Source organism: Meleagris gallopavo, chromosome 1 (assembly GCF_905368555.1).
Source record: "Meleagris gallopavo chromosome 1, MGAL_WU_HG_1.1, whole genome shotgun sequence".
Taxonomy (NCBI): Eukaryota; Metazoa; Chordata; class Aves; order Galliformes; family Phasianidae; genus Meleagris; species Meleagris gallopavo.
The window spans coordinates 186,698,372-186,718,797 of record NC_139404.1 but is presented as its reverse complement, the minus strand read 5'-3'; the positions used below and the strand labels follow the sequence as shown (position 1 = coordinate 186,718,797).

The 20,426-nt window shown below is 45.2% G+C and overlaps 1 protein-coding gene across 5 annotated transcripts in view; it reads left to right on the top strand.

Annotated features, from left to right (window-relative positions):
• Positions 1–20,246, top strand: part of RAB30 (RAB30, member RAS oncogene family) — a 50,200-nt gene extending 29,954 nt beyond the window's left edge. Inside the window, exons 2-7 of one of the 5 annotated variants that reach the window (XR_014881145.1) lie at positions 3,920–4,020; positions 5,490–5,573; positions 8,814–8,997; positions 11,750–15,872; positions 16,767–16,857; positions 17,505–20,246. Coding sequence is in view for 1 of the 5 variants with exons in the window: in XM_085216417.1 (XP_085072543.1) it covers positions 3,928–4,020; positions 5,490–5,573; positions 8,814–8,997; positions 11,750–12,000 (612 nt within the window). In the remaining 4 variants the exon portion in view is untranslated. Of the gene's footprint in view, positions 1–3,919; positions 4,021–5,489; positions 5,574–8,813; positions 8,998–11,749 lie in introns of all 5 variants that reach the window. The other 4 variants (XR_014881146.1, XR_014881143.1, XR_014881144.1 and 1 more) reach the window with 4 other exon arrangements.
• Positions 20,247–20,426: the final 180 nt, after the last annotated feature.

Here is a 20,426-nt window from a genome sequence, read left to right as displayed (position 1 = left end):
AATCTGCCTTTGTCAGGTTTAGAGATGAAGAGTTATCCTCAAGCAAAGGAGTCAAGAGAAAAGCACCAGATGTTTCATCATCTAAAAACCTCATTCATACTTGCGTGTTTTGGGCAGGGACTACAAAGACTTGCTAGTGTAAAAGCTGGTGAGGGACATGCAGGCTAGAAGTTGCCTCCATGTGAAGGAGAAACCAATCACTTCAAAGCCACTAATACCTTCTGGATGGTTTCTGCCACTTACTTGATACTCAGAGAGATTAAGCTTGGCAAGTTTCAAGTTGTGCCAAGGGAGATTCAGGTTGGAGGTTAGGAAAAAATTCTTGTCTGAAAGAGTGGTCAGGAGTCACCGTCTCTGGAGGTGATCAGTAAACATTCAGATGTAGTAAGGGACACGGTTTAGTGGGGAAATATTGGTGATAGGTGGATTGTTGGACTGGATGACCTTGGAGGTCTTTTCCAGCCTCGGTGATTCTATGTTCAAATCCAGTCAGAGATGGGGAGCAGCCCTCTGTGCCCATGCAAGGTAATAAGTGAAAAATTGTGGCAAAAAGAAGATAATTAGTTCAGATGGTAAAGAGGGCGGTGGTGAACATTGCGAAGTAAACGGAAGTGGGCCAGGCAAAATAATAGGTGAACAGAGCAAATTCAGGAAGAGGACATCACATTGAGGAATAATTAAAATGTATGGAAACAGTATTCCCTAAAGCATGTATTTGCTGCAGAGAAACTCCTTGCCTTATGAACAGAAGCAGATAGGAATTTATCTCCTCCATCAGCTTTGCAGTTTCACATTTAGAAGCAATGAAAAGCCCATGGCAGGGTAAAGCAGAGGGCCAGGTCCTGCTGACCGTGATTACAGAAAGGTTTCTGTAACTGTGACCCTGGATGAAGGGATAAGGACTATTGGATCACACTGGTTCTCCCTGCATGGCGTAGGCAGCCCACAGCTTCTACATGTCCTCCTTTTGGCTGTTGAGGTTGGATATCATGAAAAGTTCATTCTCAGACTGGTGAGGCACTGGCACAGGCTGCTCAGTGAGGTGGTGGAGTCACAGTGCCCAGAGGTATTCAAGAAGAGGGTAGATGTGGCACTGAGGGATATGGCGTGTGGTCATGGCAGGGGTGGGACAGTGGTTGGACTGGATGATCTCAGGGGTCTTCTCCAGCCTTATTGATTCTGTGGTTGTTATTGGAGCTGGAGCTTGCATGTGTGAGCTTGCCCAGCGGGAGGAAGGACTGAAAGCGCCTGTGCTTCATTATGGGTGGATCTGTACAGCCTTCTGGTTGAATTAGGGTTAAACCTTGCAAAATACCAGAGTGTTGTCTTGCCTGGGGAAATCATCTGAGCCTGGAACGTGCCCTGCCGTCTGCAGGCTGTGGTGCCACTGCAGGGCCACCTCTGCTGGTGCTCACCCAACCCACTGTAACTGTGTGCCAGCCTTGAGCTCTCCTCCTGCTTCACACCACAGCAGGGCATGTTTCTGGCTCGGTTTGTGATCACAGTGGTGATTTAAACAGATGCACTGGGTGGAGAAGGCTGGTTGAGGTGTGGATGAACACCCCACCCTGCTCTTCAGCTGCGACCCCAGCACCCTAAAGCACAACAGTGGTACAAGGCTTAGCCCTGTGCCTGCAGAAAAGAACAACAACAACAAAAACAGGGAAAAAAAGAAAGAAAAAGAATTCTATGCTTTAAAAAAGAAAAACAAAAAAGTAATGTGTGATGTATTGCCGAGAGTGGAGAGAGGGCAGAGGTTGAGGCAGACCTTCCCTGGGGAGAGGGAGTGTTGTGTGCGATTGAGTCAGCAGGAAAGGTCACTCGGCCCAAAGGCCGCGGTTGCAAAGGAGGGGATTTCGTAAGGGAAACTGCTGCAGTGTTTTCGTGTTCAGTGCTGACAGTGTGATAGCTCAGTGTGTGCACGTAGGAACAGCAGTTCTTGTAGATGGGGGGCATAGGGCACCCCAACTGCCCTCTGAATTTCTTCTTCGTCCTTTGCTTTTTTTCTCCCCCACAATTCTCCCACGTCCACTGCTCCTTCTTTAGTTCTGGCATTTAATCTCTTTGTCACACTGTTTGTTTTATGTCCCTGGCTTCTCTTCCAGCTCCAGTTTGGGGGTCATTATCCCATATGATTAGTCTTGGAGCCTAACGAAGGGGATCAGACATAACTCTAGGGTATGTCTGAGCCACTTAGACTTTCTGAGCCCAAAGATCTGCAGAGGAAGTTTATTTTTAAGGTTCCTGAGAAGATAAATTTGAATGTTGGGTTGTTTGGGGTACAAGTAATATAAATGAAATTGCTCCAGGGTAGCAATGCCCTCTGGGATTTGAAGAATCCCAGGGATAATTATCTAGTGCTGAGTAAGTCTCAGTAGTCTTGAAATAGCTTTTAGTAGATGATCACATTTTTCTTTGTGCTGGCTGGTCTGAAAGCTGGAAGCCATGTATTAGCATTTAGCCTTGATTATAAGAGGAGCATCAACACATTCTTAACACTGCATTATCCAGGGAAAGCCACGCATGGAAGCACGAAACTCTTATATGAGACAACAGCCCCTGGAAACAAACAAGCACATTTGGAAGGCTGCTTTTTGAGGTCCCACTGCTGGGTGTTGGAGCAAGGTGAGATCCGAGCATCCTCAGGGCTGCTCCAGCTGTGTGCTTGCACTCCAGCTCAGTTGTGACGTGGCCATGCAGTGACTCAGCTGCCCCTCCTGACTGTCAGCCGGTGTGATGCAGATCATTAGTCACTAATTGGTGTGGTTAGCCTTTTTTTAGGCTCCTGAAGAAGCCAAGGGTCTCACTAACACCATGCAGATGAATTGGTCTTTCACCTTGCCAGCCTTTGGGTCCATCAGGTCATCCACAGAGGGCTGTTTTGCTGTGCTCTGTCAGGCTGACTCAACCTTGTAAGCCATACGGGGCTTGACAGAGGACAACAATTCTCTAATACTCTTTTTTTTCCTTCTTTTTTCTCACCATCCTCCATCCCCTGTGCTTCCCATCTTTGGTTCCATCTCCTCATCCATAACCTCTATGTACTAGTAGATTGGGTACCACACTCAGATACCCAACTGACAGCTGTGGATCTGTCTCTTTACCAAAGTCTTCTATGCCATTACCACTGAGGACAAGGGTTACTGGTCTTGAGGACAGGTTTTTGCCACCAACTGCAATACCTGCATTTTCTTGAAAACCCTCTTTTCTGGCTGTGGCACCAGCAGCACCCTTGGGTGAACTGGAGAGGAGCTGTGGGTCTAGCATTGCTTGCTTGTCTGCAGCAAGCTCTGCATCTGTGCTTGGTCTTTTCCATGCTTTCAGCAACCAAAAGAAACCCTGTAGATCTTCCCCATGTAGGCAGCCCCACCCTCGTCCTGTGGCATTGCCAAAATGTCAGTGTGAGCATCCTGGCAAGGGGTTGCACAGGGATTCTTGTGGGCGCGCTATGTTCCCCTTCACCTCTTCTATCTTGCCTTCCCATTTGACATTTATGCCAAGCTGTTCTCACAAAGTTTTGCTTTGGCTTTATTTTTATACAATTTCCCAGTGCCCCCCCATCCCAGCTCCATGTGCCCTAGGCTGAAGGCAGCTCTGATGACTCACAGGATGGCACAAAAGCCAGAAGCAGGCTGACACCATGCAGTTGGTGACGTTGCTGGAGCTGTGTGGACTCTGCCTGTGCAGTGCCACCAGCATAGGACAGGCTTGTGTCCCTTATCTGGGGAGTCTGCACGTGCTGGGGAGACTTTTGTTGTGATAGTTGGAGGAATAAAGTCCAATGGGAACGGAAGAGCATTTCCCTGGTGGGAAGGAGTCAAAACTCAGAGCTGTCCCGCAGCAGAGCTGCACAGCCGATGTGAGGACACCACTTCAGCCACTGCTTTGCTTCATGCTTGTCACTCTCCCTCTCTTGCAGCTGCTTAAATGAGTATGGAAGATTATGATTTCCTCTTCAAAATTGTTTTAATTGGCAACGCCGGTGTGGGGAAGACCTGCTTGGTGCGACGCTTCACCCAGGTAAGGTTGGGGACCTGTTGGGTGGGAGAGTGGATGTGCCCACCAACGCTGCATCCCCACGGGGGGGAGTTTGTTGTCCATGCTCGTGGCCTTGTGTTAACCATAGTGAGGTACCAGCACGAGCACTCTAGCTATAAGGACCCTCTGGTGCTCTCTCTATGGACTTTCTCATTCTCATCCCTCTAGGGTAGGCCAAACTGCTGCTGCACAGAGCTGTCCCTAGCATTGTTCATCAGTAGGAGATTAATTAATTTGGTTCCTGGGCTATCAGCCCAGGGTCTTCTGTTAACATCAGATCCCCTTTAGGGTTTACACCTGAAGAGTTAATGGGGGCACTGAATGAATTGAAGCAGTGTGAAATGGTGCTGGCAGCAAAATGAGACCTTGTGGCAAAAATCTATGCTCCTTATGTTTGTGGCTTTACATATAGCAGCTCCCCAAAACCTTTTAGTAACAGTGGAGGCTGGTGAGACAATATCTGCTTGATTGCTGACAGTGAGTCAAATGCAAAGCTTTGAGAACTGCCTTTGCTTTTTTTGTGACAGAAGAGCAGGGAAGGAGCCAGGCATCTGTAATTTGGGCTCAGAGTTTGCATGATGTGCTATAAAATGCAAGTTATGTTTGCTTTTTTTAAATTTGTTTTAAAACTAATAATGTTAAACATGCTCTCTGATTGCCTGTACTAGCTGATGGCAGTGAAGCTGCTCAGATCGGAAGGGTTAATGGCAAAATCTGCTGCTGCTATTCCTTGCACCTTGGCAGTGTTGCTGCTGCTGTAGAGGATGGCTGTGCCCCAAAACCAACACAGCTTTGCAGGCTGGGACACCAGAAATCAAAAAGCTCTGCTAAGTTCTGTTTGGTTGGCTGTACTCCTCCCTTCTGGAAGCTGAGAACTTCCAGCTGCAGGCTGTGCTCCGGGAGCAGGATCCAGCTGCTCAGGAGCTGCTGAGGGTGCCCTGGTCACTTCTCTTCAGGTTCCCATTTCTTTCAAGGCAATGAAAAATTGGATCAGAGAGCATTTCCCTTGCTTCTGTGCATTCAGAAGAGGCAGAAGGTATTTTCCCCTCTCCTTTTCTCTTTGTGCTTTATAGAGTAATAGAATACCTCAAGTTGAAAGGGACCCACAAGGGATTGCAACTCCTGGCTTCACACAGGACCACCCAAAATTCAAAGCTGGGGAAATGTCATTTTTTGTTTAATTTCCCATAAGAGGTGGCAGTAAATTTTGTGGCATCTCCCAGTGGGTGGAGTGGGGATGGGTCAGCGTGCAGAGCTCTCCGGACCCAGTCCCACTACCTGGAGCAGCAGAGAAAGCAGTCACACCTCTCAGTGCAGCTCCTTCAAGGGTGTTCTATTTAAATGATAGAAATAAGTGTCCGGGGAACCGGGCAAGGGAGGAGCAGGGATGGGGACACCCAGAGGGAGTCTTGCCTTGCTAAAGAACTTGTTTAACAAAACTTTTCTTTCAGGGGCTTTTCCCACCAGGCCAAGGAGCCACGATTGGGGTTGACTTTATGATTAAAACAGTGGAGATAAATGGTGAAAAAGTAAAGGTAGGAACATGATGGCTTTCATTATAAACTCATATGGTGGCACGATAGTTTGGCTTTCTTGCTTCAGCCCTCCTGCTGGATCTTAACAGTGAACATACTGTAAGGAAGAACATGGAAAGGGGAGATCTTACAAAGCTTGTCTCCCACTTCTGTTGGGTTACAGACCTAAGAGGAGTGATGAGATCGCAGAACTGGTGCTTTGCTCAGCAGGTTGAAGTGAGCTCTTTTTCTCTCCAAAATGGGGTGTTTGCAACCAAATCATCACCTTGTCCTCTGCTACCTTCAGAAACTAGCCAGGGTATCATTTGGCAAGGAGCTGTGTGAAAACACACTGGGATCTAAGCTAATTCTTTACTGGAAGCTCTGGTTCAGTTCCAATACCCAAAGATGCTGACTGGGGCCTCTTAAGTCATTTGAGATTTCACCAGAGCTATTGTGGTGTTCAAGACCTGTGAAAAGAGTATGAACCTCCTATGTCACAGAATCACAGAATCACAAGGTGGCCGGAGTCCCTGAGCTGCTCCTGGAATTATTTTTCCTGTGTCAAATGCCTGTCCATGAGTATTGAGGTGAAGAACACCATTTTTTTTCCCTTGCTGCCTTCATCTTATCTAATGGTGAGTGTGTGGGAGAGTGGCAGCAGTGTCATAGTGGCTGGATGTGAGAATGAGACCTATCTTCAAGCTTGTGGAAGTGGTGGGATGGAAACAGTGGACTTAGGCAAATTTTCAGTCCTGCAAATTTTTTCACCTGTGTTTTAGTGCAGTGTTTTGGTGTTGGTTTTTTTTTTAGTAGAAAGTCAGGTGGAAGTCAGTTTTAAAAGCACTTTGCTGCTTGAGTAGCTGTACAAACTTATGGCAAGTGACGGTCCTTGACCAAGAGACCTTCCAGCCTGAGCAGGTGGAGGATATCATCTAGTCCAACCCCTGCTTAAGCAGGCTCTCCAGAGTAGGTTACAAGAAATGAAATTGAGTTCATTTTTACCTTACCTACCTGCCATAATCCAGCTGTCTTGAGACTCTCCTGGTCAATGGAGGGAGAAAGGCAGTGTTGGAGGAAGGCTTTCCCATCTGCTGCAGGCACCATCCCTTCCTGATTGCCTCTCTGCTGCCATCTGTGTGTCCTGCGGGGTGCAGATGGAGCCCCAACAGCTTTGCTTCTGTCTGAGGTCCAGGTTTTGAATGACTGAAGTTAGTGGAAGTCACCAACGTTGAGTCTTGCTGAAAGGCAGAAGGATTCCTGTTTGCCTCTTGCATTAGTGCAGGCAGGGAGGTGAACTTGTAGATGAGGTTTTCTGAGTAAGCAGTACTAGTAGGAATCAACATTTAATGAGTGGGAAAAGCAGGGATGACTCACAGCATGGAGTGGAAAAAGTGACATCTCAATGCAGTGAGGCACTTCTGTGAGCTCATGGAGCTGTGCCCTAGCCATGAGTGCCTCTGTGCCAATCAGTATCTCCTGCAAAACCACTGAGATCCAGAGCCGTGCACCAAGAAGGATTTCAGACTTACAAATAAATTTCTGGGAAAAATATTCTTTAGCTTTTAAAATTGCATTGTAAAGTCAGTGGAGAAGGACTGGCTAGCCTGAGTCATATGTAGGACGTTTCATATGAGAGGCTGCTAAGGGTCGCTGGTAGATACCCAGGACAACACTCTACAGTTTAGGGATTTTTCATTTATCTGATCATTTCTGACAGAACTAAATACACATGCAGTGTGTGCTCTGAGAGGCTACACAGCTGTGATAGTAATTACAGCGCCAGTAGCATCCTCACCACTACAGACACAAGGCTCTGCTGCGTGCCCCTGTGATCTTACTGCACTTCCCTATGTGCAGAAAGCTCAGTGTACATGCAAAATGGTGGGGCAGAGGGAAGCATCAGCTGCCTCTCAGGAAATGAACGTCCAGGTAACTTTTCTGCAGGTGGAGTCAGCCCTGGGCCAACAACAAACCTTCTGCCACTTTTGATTTCCAGTGTTACAATAAAGCAATATGGTCAAGCCTTTATCTGCTCACAGACCTTCACAACGAGTGCAAAGCATTTATCTACTAAGGGTAACCACTAGGCCAATCTGTAGGTATTTTTCCTGGGAAATAACTGGACAAGAACTGCAACAAAGTTGGCAGTATTTTTTCCATTTGTGGAGTTAGGAGGCTGGTTTGTTTTGAAGGGAACTCGTTGGCTATGCCAAGAGATTAAGCACAAGGCTGCAAGGAGCTGTAAGCCAGCAACAAATTCCTTTCTCTGCAAAAATGTACTTTTTCAAAATCATACCCCACATCTGAAAGCTCTTGTTTCAAGCTAATGTATTTGTGATGAGTAGCTGACATAGTTTGACTTCGGAACTGGGCTAGAATAAGGCTTCCTCTGTTGTGGGCTGCTGAATATATGGAAAAAATCTCAACTACTTTTAACTTTTTCTTCCCAAAGTACACAGGATTCTGGCTGGAAATCAGCCTTTCACATATTTAATTCTGAAGAGGGTTGCTTAAAAAGTAGAAACTGAAGCAGAGCAATGTGCTTTTATGCAGATATGTGTTCATTTTGAATGCTTTTCTTTGCTGCCTTTTTGAAAAGTTGTGGTTTTGGTGCCAAACCAAAAGCTGTCAGAGGCTCAAGTTATGAAAATGGTCTGAGTTCGATTCATACAGGGAAATGAATGTTGTTTTTCAGGACCTGGAGGGCTTGCCAAGCAGCGGTTCAACTCATGACCTCTGAGCTGTAGTTAGGGATCACATTGATCACGTTGGGAAGGGAGGCAGCCAACAGTGGAGTGGGACCTCTGAAGGAAATGTGTTGGAGTCCCTGGATGAGCCTCCAAATCTGAGCTGGTGGTTTCCACCCTCCAGTGCATGATCTCGGGACAAATCACTGACTCTCAAAGCTCGAGGAGAGGCTTTCCTGTCGCAGAGCAGGAGGAGACTTTCTGCCTGCATCGCATAGGCCAGCAGTTCTGTCCCCATGAAAGCCCTGTGAGCGCTGTGGGGAAGTCGGCAGCAACGCCAGCTGACTTTGTGCCTTGCATTTCAATCTGCAAAGGCAGAAATGGAAACAAAAAAAAAGGGCTGGGGGATGGGAAGCCAAAGGAGAGAAGAGCAAAGCACTTTCTCAGCAGTGGCTGTACCCTGAAGGCGTTTAGGTCAAAACAGCGCTGCTAACAAAAAAACAAAACAAAACAAAAAAGAAACCACCTTTAAATGATGTTTTTTCTCCTCTCCCTCTCGTTATGCCAAAAGCTGCAGATCTGGGACACGGCAGGACAAGAGCGATTCCGTTCCATAACACAGAGCTACTACCGCAGCGCCAACGCCTTGATACTGACCTACGACATCACCTGCGAGGAGTCCTTCCGCTGCCTGCCTGAGTGGCTGCGGGAAATCGAGCAGTACGCCAGCAACAAGGTCATCACTGTGCTAGTGGGTAAGTGGCCTGAAGGGGGGTGAGCTGCCACCTGGGGTGCTTGGTGACGAAGAAGTGGCGTCTGCTTGATGTGGTGATGCTTGAAGTGATGCGGCGGGTCTTGTTGCCATGCAGAGCTGTACCCACAGTGGGTTTGTTTGGGTCAGTCTTCCTGCAGATGACCACAAGGTGCTGATGGAGTTGTTCAGGACTCTACAGCTGTTTGTCAAAGCGTAGAATCATAGAATCATTAAGGTTGGAAAAGACCTCAAAAAGATCATCTAGTTCAGCTGTCAACCCATCCCCACCATGCCCACTAACCATGGTTAGTGCCACACCTCCATGGCTCTTGAACAACTCTAGGTGGCTCAACTACCTCCCTGGGCAGCCTGTGCCAATGAGTTATCACTTTCTGAGAAGAAACTTTTCCTAATGTCCTATCAGAACTTCCCCTGGGGCAACTTAAGGCCATTCCTTCTCGTCCTGTCACTATTACCTGGGACAAGAGGCCAACCCCTACCTTGCCACAGCCTCCTTTCAGGTCTCCCCTGGGTCTCCCCTTCTCCAGACTGAACAATCTCAGTTCCCTCGGCCACTCCCAGTAAGACTTGTGCTCCAGATCCTTCACCATCTTTGTTGCCCTTCTTTGGATGTCCTGTCTCAAGTCTAATGCTACTTCATGCAGAGGTGGATAATTCCCATGGATTGGTCCCATAAAGCACTGAAGCATTGGTTGTGTAGCTCTACAGAGCTAAGAATGGGAACTTATCCCTTGTGACTGCCAGGCCAGGTCTCTCTGTGTAATTGAGGATCTGCTCAAGCTGGGGATGTGTGCAGGCTGATACTCCCCATAGCTGTGGACAGCAGAGTCTTGGCTCAAATGTGGGAACCAGCTCAGGATGCAGTAGCAATCTTAGCATTCATGGATGAAGCAGAGATGGAAAAATGGGTATTTTTGCATGGATTTTAGGGAACCTAAAAATAAATACTGAATGTCATGTTAATCTATAGCAGCTTCAGCTCAAGCTGAAACAGACCTCAGGCCATCTGTCTGCTACAAGCAAGGTGAAGATTATTTTGCTTATCCATGCTTCTCCACGCTCCGCTTTTATATACCTGATAGTCCAGGACTTGACTTTTAAAGGTCCAAGAATATATACAGAGAAATAGAAATGTAACTTGGGGAAAGCCAGAAAGTTTCGTACTGCAATGTTATTATTTCCTTAGTAGTTTGTTGTTTACAAGAAAGATCTAGAGCATTATAAAATACGTTCAATATGTCTTTAAAGATTTTCTGAATTTTACATTCCCTGGTAGTATTGCAAGTGAGCCTTGGGATTTAAGGAGCTTCCATGCAAGAAACTCATTACACTCCATAAGAAGAGTATGGCTCATGTACAAATGGAACAGAAATAATTAATGACTAGCAAATGTATACATTAATTTTTAGGGAGCATTAAGTTAATTATCTGTATCTGCTGTATGAAATATAAATGATGAGTGCCATAGCACCCACTTTGAAGATGGTAACACCCATGAACTGCTTTGAGTGATAATTTGTTTAGAACTTGTAACTTCAGTGTATAGAGTGGGTCCAAGACTTCTTTGGTCAGAAAAGAAGAGGGATGTTAGATGGAAGGAGAGCAGTGGGAGGTGGCTTGTCAGTGGAAGTGCAGCCTTCTCCCATGGGTGCTCACGCCAGCTCCAGGACAAGGCTGGGAGACGTTTCCTCCTGAACCTGCAGAGTAACTGGACATGGCCCCCTGCTATCCTGTGTTTTGTTATCTTCCTTGTAAGATTAATTTATGGCCCAAGAATTGTGTTTGAAGTGAAGTGGTCAGTAACAAGCTATAATCATATCAGATCTTTGTTGGAGACGTTAATCAATCCCTTGATAAAATGAGCTCTGGAGGAAGGGGCTGGTTCCTTGCCCTGCCTCGCTCTGTGAGCCCCTCAAGCCCATCCATGCTCCAAGCCAGACTGCTCACAGGTATATTTAATTAAACTAGGAGAGCACTTTCTGCACCAGACTCCCTTAAAGCTTGTAATGACATGAGGAATATCACACTTAATGTCTCACATGCTGTAATTGACAGTTTAAGTGCTCCTCAGAGCCAGAACAGGAGAATTTTCAATAGATATTAAAACGGAAGTCCTTTAATGTCAGTTGATAGCAGCAAACAAATGCACTGGTGCTAAATTAAAGCTGACTGACTTGGATGTTCACAGAGCATGTTCCATTAGGTGAGCTGATATCGAATGAACCCAGACCGTGAGTTGGGGAACCAATTATTTGAAAGGGAGAGCACTGCGAGTTTCAAATCAAAAGCACTGTCCATGCATATGGAATTATTGAATTGTTTGAGTTGGAAGGGACCCTGAAAGGTCCATCTAGTCCAACTTGCCTGCAATGAACAGGGACACCACAGCTCCATCAGTGTTCAGAGCCCCGTCCAGCCTGACCTTGAGTGTCTCCACGGATGGGGCATCCACCACCTCTCAGGGCAACCTGTGGCAGTGCCTCACCAATCTTATTGTAAAATCTTTTTTCTTATATCCAGTATAAATCTCCCCTCTTTAAGTTTGAAACCATTTCCCCTTGTCCTATCACAACAGATGCTGCTACAGAGCCTGTCCCATTCTTTCTTACAGACCCTTGTTAGATACTGAAAGGAAATAGGTACAGCACCAAACTTTTCCTTATCCCAAACTTTTGTTTATTTTGTTTTGAAAGTCAAATTAATTTCCTCTCTACAATCTTCTACCAATGCAGGTAATAAGATTGATTTAGCTGATAAGAGGGAAGTCTCCCAGCAGAGAGCAGCGGAATTCTCCGAGGCACAGGACATGTACTATCTGGAAACCTCAGCAAAAGAATCGGATAATGTGGAAAAACTCTTCCTGGACTTAGCCTGCCGGCTGATTAGAGAGGCACGGCAGAACACCTTGGTGAACAATGTCTCATCCCCCTTACCAGGAGAGGGGAAAAGTATCAGCTATTTGACTTGCTGTAATTTTAATTAAAGAGCTGGCATGTGATTCCCCCATCCGCCATGGGCCCTGAAGATTTTTCACTGGGATTTGTCTCCTCAGAGGGAATTCCGCCTTGACCCATCTGACTTCCTCGCAGTCGGGTCGCAGACCTAGAAGCATGGCAGGCTGACAGCTCCAGCTGCATGGCAACGTAGCAGAATATAACGTGGTTCACATTTAATTTTTCTTGCAGTCTGTGGAGTGGGTTAGGAGAAAGGAGAGTTGCACAAGAGCTTCATGTGATGCAGAAAATGAGCTATCGCGTTTCCTTCTGGGGGGAGATTAGAGCAACCTCTCCTGAGGAAGATTTGGAAGAGGTCAAAATCTCTCTTACAGAACAATGTGTTTGTTCCTTTTTAAAAGAAGAAAAAAAAACAACTGACCCAGGACTACGCTGGCAATCATCTGGGCTGCCAGCTGAGTGAATTCTTGGGACGTGTATATAGCGTCTTTGTGGAGGAAGGTGTTCGAAATAGTGTTATGTCTCTCATCTACAGGCACTTTCATGAACATGGAATAATTAAAAAAAAAAAAAAAAATGTTATATATCTCAACATTTCCAAACAACAGTTTGAGAAGGCATGGATACAGCTCAGTTGCTCCCTTTGGTGCTAGCAGTTCAGCAAATATTCCATAGACCAAATGTAGTTTTACTACATTGCTGTCCTCTGAATGTGTAACCTAGACTGATTAAGAAAAGAACACTAATAAGCACTGTTCATTAAAATCTCATTACCTCTTTTTCTAGGCCTGAACATAGCGAGAAACGACTGTGCTTCTTTGATACCCACTGCAGGATGAAAAGACTTCCTGGAAATATAATAAACACATAACTAAGAAAATGTCCCTCCTCTAATTAGTAGTGTCCAAAAGTGAAAAATGCCTTGGGAGATATTACTGGTGGAACAGAAGAAGTGCACCATACATGACCAAAATGTTTTGCGTGTGCTAATTGTGCAGAAGGGTTCAAAGAGAGCACAGTTCAAGTGGCAGCCTGCAATATGTCTGGGTTAAAAATAAAGCTTGTAGATAAAGCTCCTGCTGGAAAGGCAGGCATACAATTTTTGTAGAGATTTTCTTTTTTTTTTAATGCTGAATGGAAATAGCAGCAGGTTACAAGTGGCATCGTTCTGTGTCTGACCCATCTGGCGATCACCTTATGGAACTGTTCTTTGAGAAGCTCTGGAAGGTATCGTCTTGACCTCTCCTCTCTCCTAGAGTAGCTTTTACATTCAGGGCTGTAGAGTCGTTTAATTTACTTGATGTTTAGTGCTCTTAATCTCAGACTCCAGCGTATGTGTAACTATTTAGGCAGTTTCTATCTGCAGAGCCCCTGAAGTGGAAGCGTTACGGAATCTGTGTTACACCTCGAGTGCCATATGCGAATGCTGCAAATTTACACACTGACTTTAAAGCAAAATCGGAATATAATGAATGTGCACATGGAAGATGATTTTTAGAAGTTTGAGTTCAGTTTAGCTGATCCAGGTATATCTCTCCGGACAATTACATGGCTGTGATATGCTGTAATTTAAAGTTAATCACCTTAATATCATTTGGCATTTACTGAAGACTATAACAGAGCTTTTGTATTGACGTAAAAGCTGCCAGTAAGTTTCTCTTGAAAATAATAATAATAAAAAAAAGAGAAGTAGCATTTTAAAATGCTTTTTCACATTTTCCTGAAAAGATTTCTTTGGGTTGTATCATGGTGTGCCTTTGATCAGTAATGGTGATATATGTATTTGAAAGAGAGGGGATAGTTGTATCATATGGCCATTTAAAATATTTTCTTGCTAATTTTACGTCACTTTCTTCTTTTGTGATTAGTGCTAAAAATGAAGAAGTAGAAATTGTGGTACAAATCTTGCTTGTTATTGAGGTAAGACTTTGCAAAGTGCTGCTGCAGTCATTAGATGTTGGGGAAATATGACTGATACGCTGGCCTGCACCGGTCCTTTTTGGTCTCTGCTCATGATGTCATCCAGAGGATTTAGAAAGTTTTTGGACTTCATGGCTGCTGCTCTTCTGAGTTGTGTGGTACAGCTTACAAGAGCATTGTCTTTCTTGAGCATTCCCCAGATTGCCAAATATAGCCTGATTTGAGCTTGTTCAGACCACCCAACATCCAACAGCTGCTTCTGTTTATAGCAAGACTCAGGGTGTTACAGGTAAGGTAACACTCGAGTTAAAATTCAATATTACATTTAATTTCTAAAAGCTTTTACTCTCCAGATGTTGGGCTTAATAGCATATAATTGAGAAGGGCAAGGCTCTTTGGTCAAGTGAATTGAGGAGGAAGGAGTCTACCTACTGAAATACTGGTGGGTTCCTCAGCCTGGCTCCCAAAACCATCAAAGCTGGGCAGGTAAATCTTGTTGAATATCAGTATCAGTGCATTTTCAAATGCTCCTTGCATCATTTCTGGAAGTTGTACTCTAACACATCATCATGACTGAATGAATCAAATAGCAGAAGCTGCTAACGTTATTTTCTTGAGAATTCTCTTGCAAGTTTCCAGAAAGCAAAGTCTCTTTTCCAGTCCTTTCCTAACTTGTAGGTGGCTATTTTGGAGGCTAGCTACCTACCTCCAAGCATTGGTTCTTACTGCTAGCAAATCTTTGTGCAAGACCTCCAGCTCCAGACAGCAATGTGCTCTTCCAGAGATGTGTAGTGCTGGGGTAGGACCAGTGTTGCGTCTGACTTCTCCAGGGACAAATCTGAAGTGATTCCTTTCAAAGTTAATTCTATATAGACTGTTAAGAAATTGAATGGAAGCAAGGGTGGTATGTTTGATTTTACAAGGTAATAAGCCAAAGCTGTAGCTTGAAACATGTTTTTTTTTTTTTCTGCAGTTAACAAACACAGTATCGGTTCAAGAGGTGATGTTTTATTGCAGCAGCTCCTCTGCAGGAGTAATTTTTCTCTACCTTCTAATATCCCTCTGGGACATAAAACCCATCTTTCCACCTAGCACTGAGGACTTATCTTCAAATCTGGTCCTCCGCTGAAGGCTATGCAATCAGAAGAGGAGCTTTTTCAACTGCTAATGACAACATATGTTGTAGCAGATTGATTAGAGAGCTGAAAAATTAAAGGAAATCTAAGAATACAAATCCCAGTTATCTGACAATCATCTCTCCAACTCTGACCAGTACCTAGCTGGATGACTGGGTTTTTGAGAGAGCTGACAGCGAAAGCTTTGTGATGCTTCCTGGGTTGAGTGTCCAAAACCCGTACAGAATCGATGTGATGGGCCAAATTTGACTGGAAATGTTTTCCACTATCAAGAGAGCATGGCATTGCTTTTGGCATAGCTGCTAGGTTTTGATGCTTTTTCAAGGTGATACTCTCACACTCATGGTGTAAACTTCTTAGTTCTGGGTGAAAAATGGGTATTTATAGTAGTCCCCTAATTAAACCTTTTCTTTAAATGTTTTAGCACATTGAATAGCTCCAATCAGAAGCCAGTGTTGAATGGCCAATAGGTTTTTTTTTGCTCTTTAGCAAACCTGTTTGGAGAGATTTCTAAAAGCATCTCCTGAAAACTAGATGGTCTAAGCTCTGTTATCACATTCAGCAGTTGATTCCATCAGGATGATGTTGGATAAACCACTGAGTGTTCTGTGCTTCTGCTCACTCTTTGTGAGGTACTTCCACCAGTATTTTCCTTTAGGCATTTACTGTAATGTGCTGGGAGAAGCCATGATTCTCCTCTGTTCTTCTTCAAGTTCCCCACGAGAGAGCGAGTGCTGGGAAAAAGCAACCAATGTCCTAGCTGCCCTTCTGGAAAAAGTGTTTTGGTGGACAAAATGAAATTATTGGGTGCCTCTTCCTACCTCACATCTCACTTTGATGCACAGGTAAGTCGCTTGAGCTGCAGTGGGATATGTGTTTGTGCTGAATGCTAAATGGCTTTGTGATCATTACTTAGTGAAAACCACATGTAACGAGTTGTCAGACAAGATGCTTTGTTCTTTGCTGTAGAATGTGTGAAACAACCTTTACAATCTGCAAGCCTGCTGGAGCTGTTTGTCTTTTTGGAAATAGCTGTATCAGTAACAGTGGGCTCCTGCTAGTCTACATTTAGTGGCTAATGGCTATTGAATTCCTTCAGCATCGATAATAATAGCCGCAGGCAGAGGTTGACACAGCAGACAGTGATTTGAAAAGAGGGAAAGTCGAAATTAGTGATGCAGAAGCATTGTGGGTGTACACAAGTGGGACGACATGCTTTCCCCAGCTTTTGCTGGCAAGGGCTGCAATTAGTTATAGTCAAACCCACTGGGTTTTGCATTGTTCCTTATCCCAAAGGACTGCTGTTTGTTCAGCTGCTTTTCCACTTGTCCTGTCTTTCCAGCATGAAGAACTGTCTATAAGTCATGCTGAGACGTTGAGCTGATGTAATTTCTGTAGTTGGAGACTGAATTCACTTGGGAAACAGGTGAAATTCTCTAGCTATTAAAATAGGCTGAGCAAACATATGGAATGCACAGTCTTTTGGGGGTGCCATCGTGGCCTGACAGGACAGGAGATACTGACATAGAGAAAACCTCTCCTGGATGTGGGGCATGCTGGGAAAGAGCTGTGTAGAGCTCAAAACGTGAGGTGAAGAGATGGTCCTCCTCTTGGGATTTCCTCAGTTCAGTCCTCTTCAAAAATGCAGTTGTGACTTAGATTTTGATTGCTCTGGATTTTAATAAGGGATGCTTTGAATTTGACTCTTACCTGAGATTCTTCTGCCTTATTGCTTTCAGTATCCAAGAACCCAATACCTTTGTACCCAGTGCTCCCTCAGTGTCTATCAACTGGAAGACCTTTTTGAGTGTAAAAGTGTTTGCATTGCTGGTGAGCACACATGGAAACTCATTGGTATTGGTAAGGGCTTGCCAGAAAACACATTGGAGCCAAAGAAAACACTCACTTCTAGTATCATAGAATGGCTTAGTTTGGAAGGGACCCATCCAGTTCCAACTCTGGGCTGTGGGCACATTGCCACCTACCCTCCAAGCTGTTCTTGGGCACCTCCAGGGATGGGGCACCCACAGCTTCTCTGGGCAGCCTGTGCCAGGGCCTCACTGCCCTGTGAGTAAAGAATTTCTCCCTGACATCTAATCTAAATGTTCCTTTTTTGGTTTAATGCCATTCCCCCTTCTTCTAACACTATCAAAGTGAAAGGCCAGTGAAAAATGTAATGTCAGAATTTGGCTCTGAAGCCATCCTCTCTTTCCTTGTACCAAATATGTCCTCTTGTTGATGTGAGTTGTAATTGTTCTAGTTGCTGTTCACAAAGAAAAGATTGACATTTTGAAGGACAGAGCTGTTTTCTGATAGCAGTGAGCAGTGGGGAGCCACTCGCTTGGCTTCCCACAAGTGACCAGAGCATCCTAAGGAAAGCAGCCCAAAGGGAACCAGTCTTTGAAATGCAATCACCCACTTGAATAGTAGCTAAATGTCCCATAAAGGTTACAGATCTCCCATCTGCCTCCTTTTAGGATTTATCTTGGCTGAGAAAACAGACAGCAGGGCCTGCTGCTTTGCTCTGACTTACCTCGCGCACAAGCTGAAAGGACCCAAAGCCTCCTGCTGCCAGGCATGCTATATCTAGCTGAGATGGACGGCCGGCTGTCATCACCCAGGGATGCGATCACACCCTTTCCCCTCTTGTGAATGAGCTGTAACTTAAACCAGGAGTAAAAAGTATGCAGAGTTAAGGGTGCTGAGTTTTTTACTCCAAATTGGGAGTCATGGATCCAGATCTTATCATGCCCTTCCAAGTATGGAGGAGGTAACTGGGGAAGTATAACACAGATATAGCTGAAAATGAGATGACAATGACTAAATTGTGCTGGAAATTTAGCTGGAAATAAGCACCCAGAACAAGCTGTGGGTGTCCATGTTTGTTGCAGGGGAGTTGGACTAGATGGCTTTTAAGGGTCTTTTCCAACTCAGACTATTCTGTGATTCAATGAAATGTCAGTAATGGATTATTCTGGGTTTAGGAGTATAGCAAGGGTTAAAAGCTCAGCTCTCCTGGCTATGGATAAACAAAAGCTGGCTGTGCTGTACTCGGGTTGTTTTCACATTAATATCAAGCTATTAGCACTTCCTGGATGTGATCGTGTCCTTTGAAGCCATTCTCCTTTCCCAGCAAGTTCAGAAGATAATTTTAGCTCTGATTAGTGCTATAATTAAATAACTGAGTCCCAGGCAGAGGCAGCAGGTGCCGCCCATGCCACTGCTTTTTCCACCACTCATCTTGGGGGAACGTTCCCGAGGATGTGTGTGTTTGTGAGCACACCGCAGTGTTGTTCTGCAGAGCATCTCCTGGAGCCTGGCCTGCTTCACTTCTGCTTGCTTGCTTTCTTGGCTGTTCCCTAGTGTTTGTGACTGTCCCCTCTGTGCTGTGTGGCCTCACCAGCACTGCATCACAACATAAGGACATTAAACATCCACAAAGTGCTACGGTCTGAGGGCAAAGTGTGTGAGGAGCAGCTGAGATCCGTGGTGTGCTCAGCCCAGAGCAGAGCAGGCTGAGGGGAGGCCTGATGGCGGCTGCAGCTCCTCACAGGGAGTGGGGGGCAGCGCTGAGCTCTGCTCTGTGTGACAGCGACAGGGCCGAGGGAACGCAAGGAGCTGTGACAGGGGCAGCTGGGGGTGAGGGAAAGGGTCTGCACCAGAGGGCGGTGGGCATGGAACAGCCTGCCCAGGGCAGTGGGCACAGCCCTGAGCTGCCGGAGCTCAGGGAGCATTGAACAGTGCTCTCAGACATTGGGTTTGGATATTGGGTGGTCCTGCACGGAGCCAGCAGTTGGGCTTCATGATCCATGTGGGGCCCTCTCATCTCAAGATGTTCCATTTCTCTATAAGTACTCTTTCAGAGGATGTGATCAAGGTCTCTGGTGTCACATGAATGTAAACGTAGCGCTGGAGGGAAAAACAGCTCCTTAAGCCAACGTTCTGGGGGAGAAAAGGCCACCTAATGCAAGCAGGGAGGAGATCTGGTGCTTGTTGCTGTGCTGGCTTTGAGTCTATGGATTCTAGAGAAATAGTTTGAAATGTGCAGTTTTCAGCATAATGAGATGCGCCACAGCTATGTCACATCCCTTTCATTCCCCACAGCTGTTTACAAAAGAAAAACAAATAACTCAGCCTGCTGGGATGGGAGCAGCTGCAGTCACTCAGCTGTCAGTGCAGGACGGGCCTCTTTCTGCTCCGCTTTTATTCCCACTTCACTCTGTTCTGCTGCACACATTCGGCTCTTCTGTGAATTTGCGGATTATGAGGGTTTTTTCCCCAGCTGCCTTTGATCTGTACAGAAGGACTCACCCAGATCTGCTTTGAATCCATTAATATGTTGAGTAGGCATTTTAATTTTCTGTTTCCTGGCTTGTTTCCCTTTGTCATGTAACCGAAGTGACAAGTTCTCTGTACTCTGCCTCACGTTTGGCTTTTAAAGTCTAAAACGTTTTTCCTTTCCTGAAAAGCTATGATAATTCTTAGTGAACTTATCAAGGTGTTTTCACTTCCACAAAAGAAAAACTGAATTGCTCTCAGTGTTGATTACTACCAAATCAATCCTGGAGCACGTAATTCTTTTTACACCGTGGACAAAGTACATTTTATACCATCATCTGCAGCTTGAATTGTAGTTTAGAAGCCTGCTGAAGCCTTAAAAGCTGCATTTTGTTTGCAGCTTCCATGCCAGTGAAATCACAGCATTAAAGGAATTTCCTGGGCTGGAGCTTTTCCCACACATTTGGCTGTCTTGCAAAGACCCGCTGTCTTTTCCCCCAACAATTGTGAATTTAGCACAATGTACAGAATTCTAGCAAGAACCCTGATTGCTCAAACGCCCTGAACATGTGGCCAGAAGGATGAAGGATCAGGAGTGGCCTCACTTCTTGCTGATCAAGCACAACCATTTCAGTAGAGAGAATGAGCTGCTCTCAGTTGGGCCCTTGATGTCGGGTCGCTGGAACAGCACTGCCTTTGGGGAGGGGAGGTGTTAGAGGTTGCCAAACTGGGAATAGTGGCCTGTCAGAAGCATTGGACCTGTCCATTTATTTCCAAGTTCCTGTTGTCAAGTGTGGTACAGTGGGGTTGTGAAAGGAATGTATTTTGGATGACTATGATGATGAATGTATGATGCTTCATGTTTATTTGTAATGTCCTTTTTATACTTAGAAATCGCTGACATCTGTATCTGTATGTAAATAAATGTTTAATCCTTTCCAGCTGGTGTTTAAAATGTCTGATTTGATTGATTTTTGTTAGCTTTGATCTGCCAAGTTGCTTTTAACATAGATACGAGACAAAGTGATTCCCTTTAGGACGTGATTTAATTCAGATCTACAACCGCTGAGGATTCTGCTCGAGTTCAGCACCCTGCAGCACTCACAGCAAGGGCAGAGGTC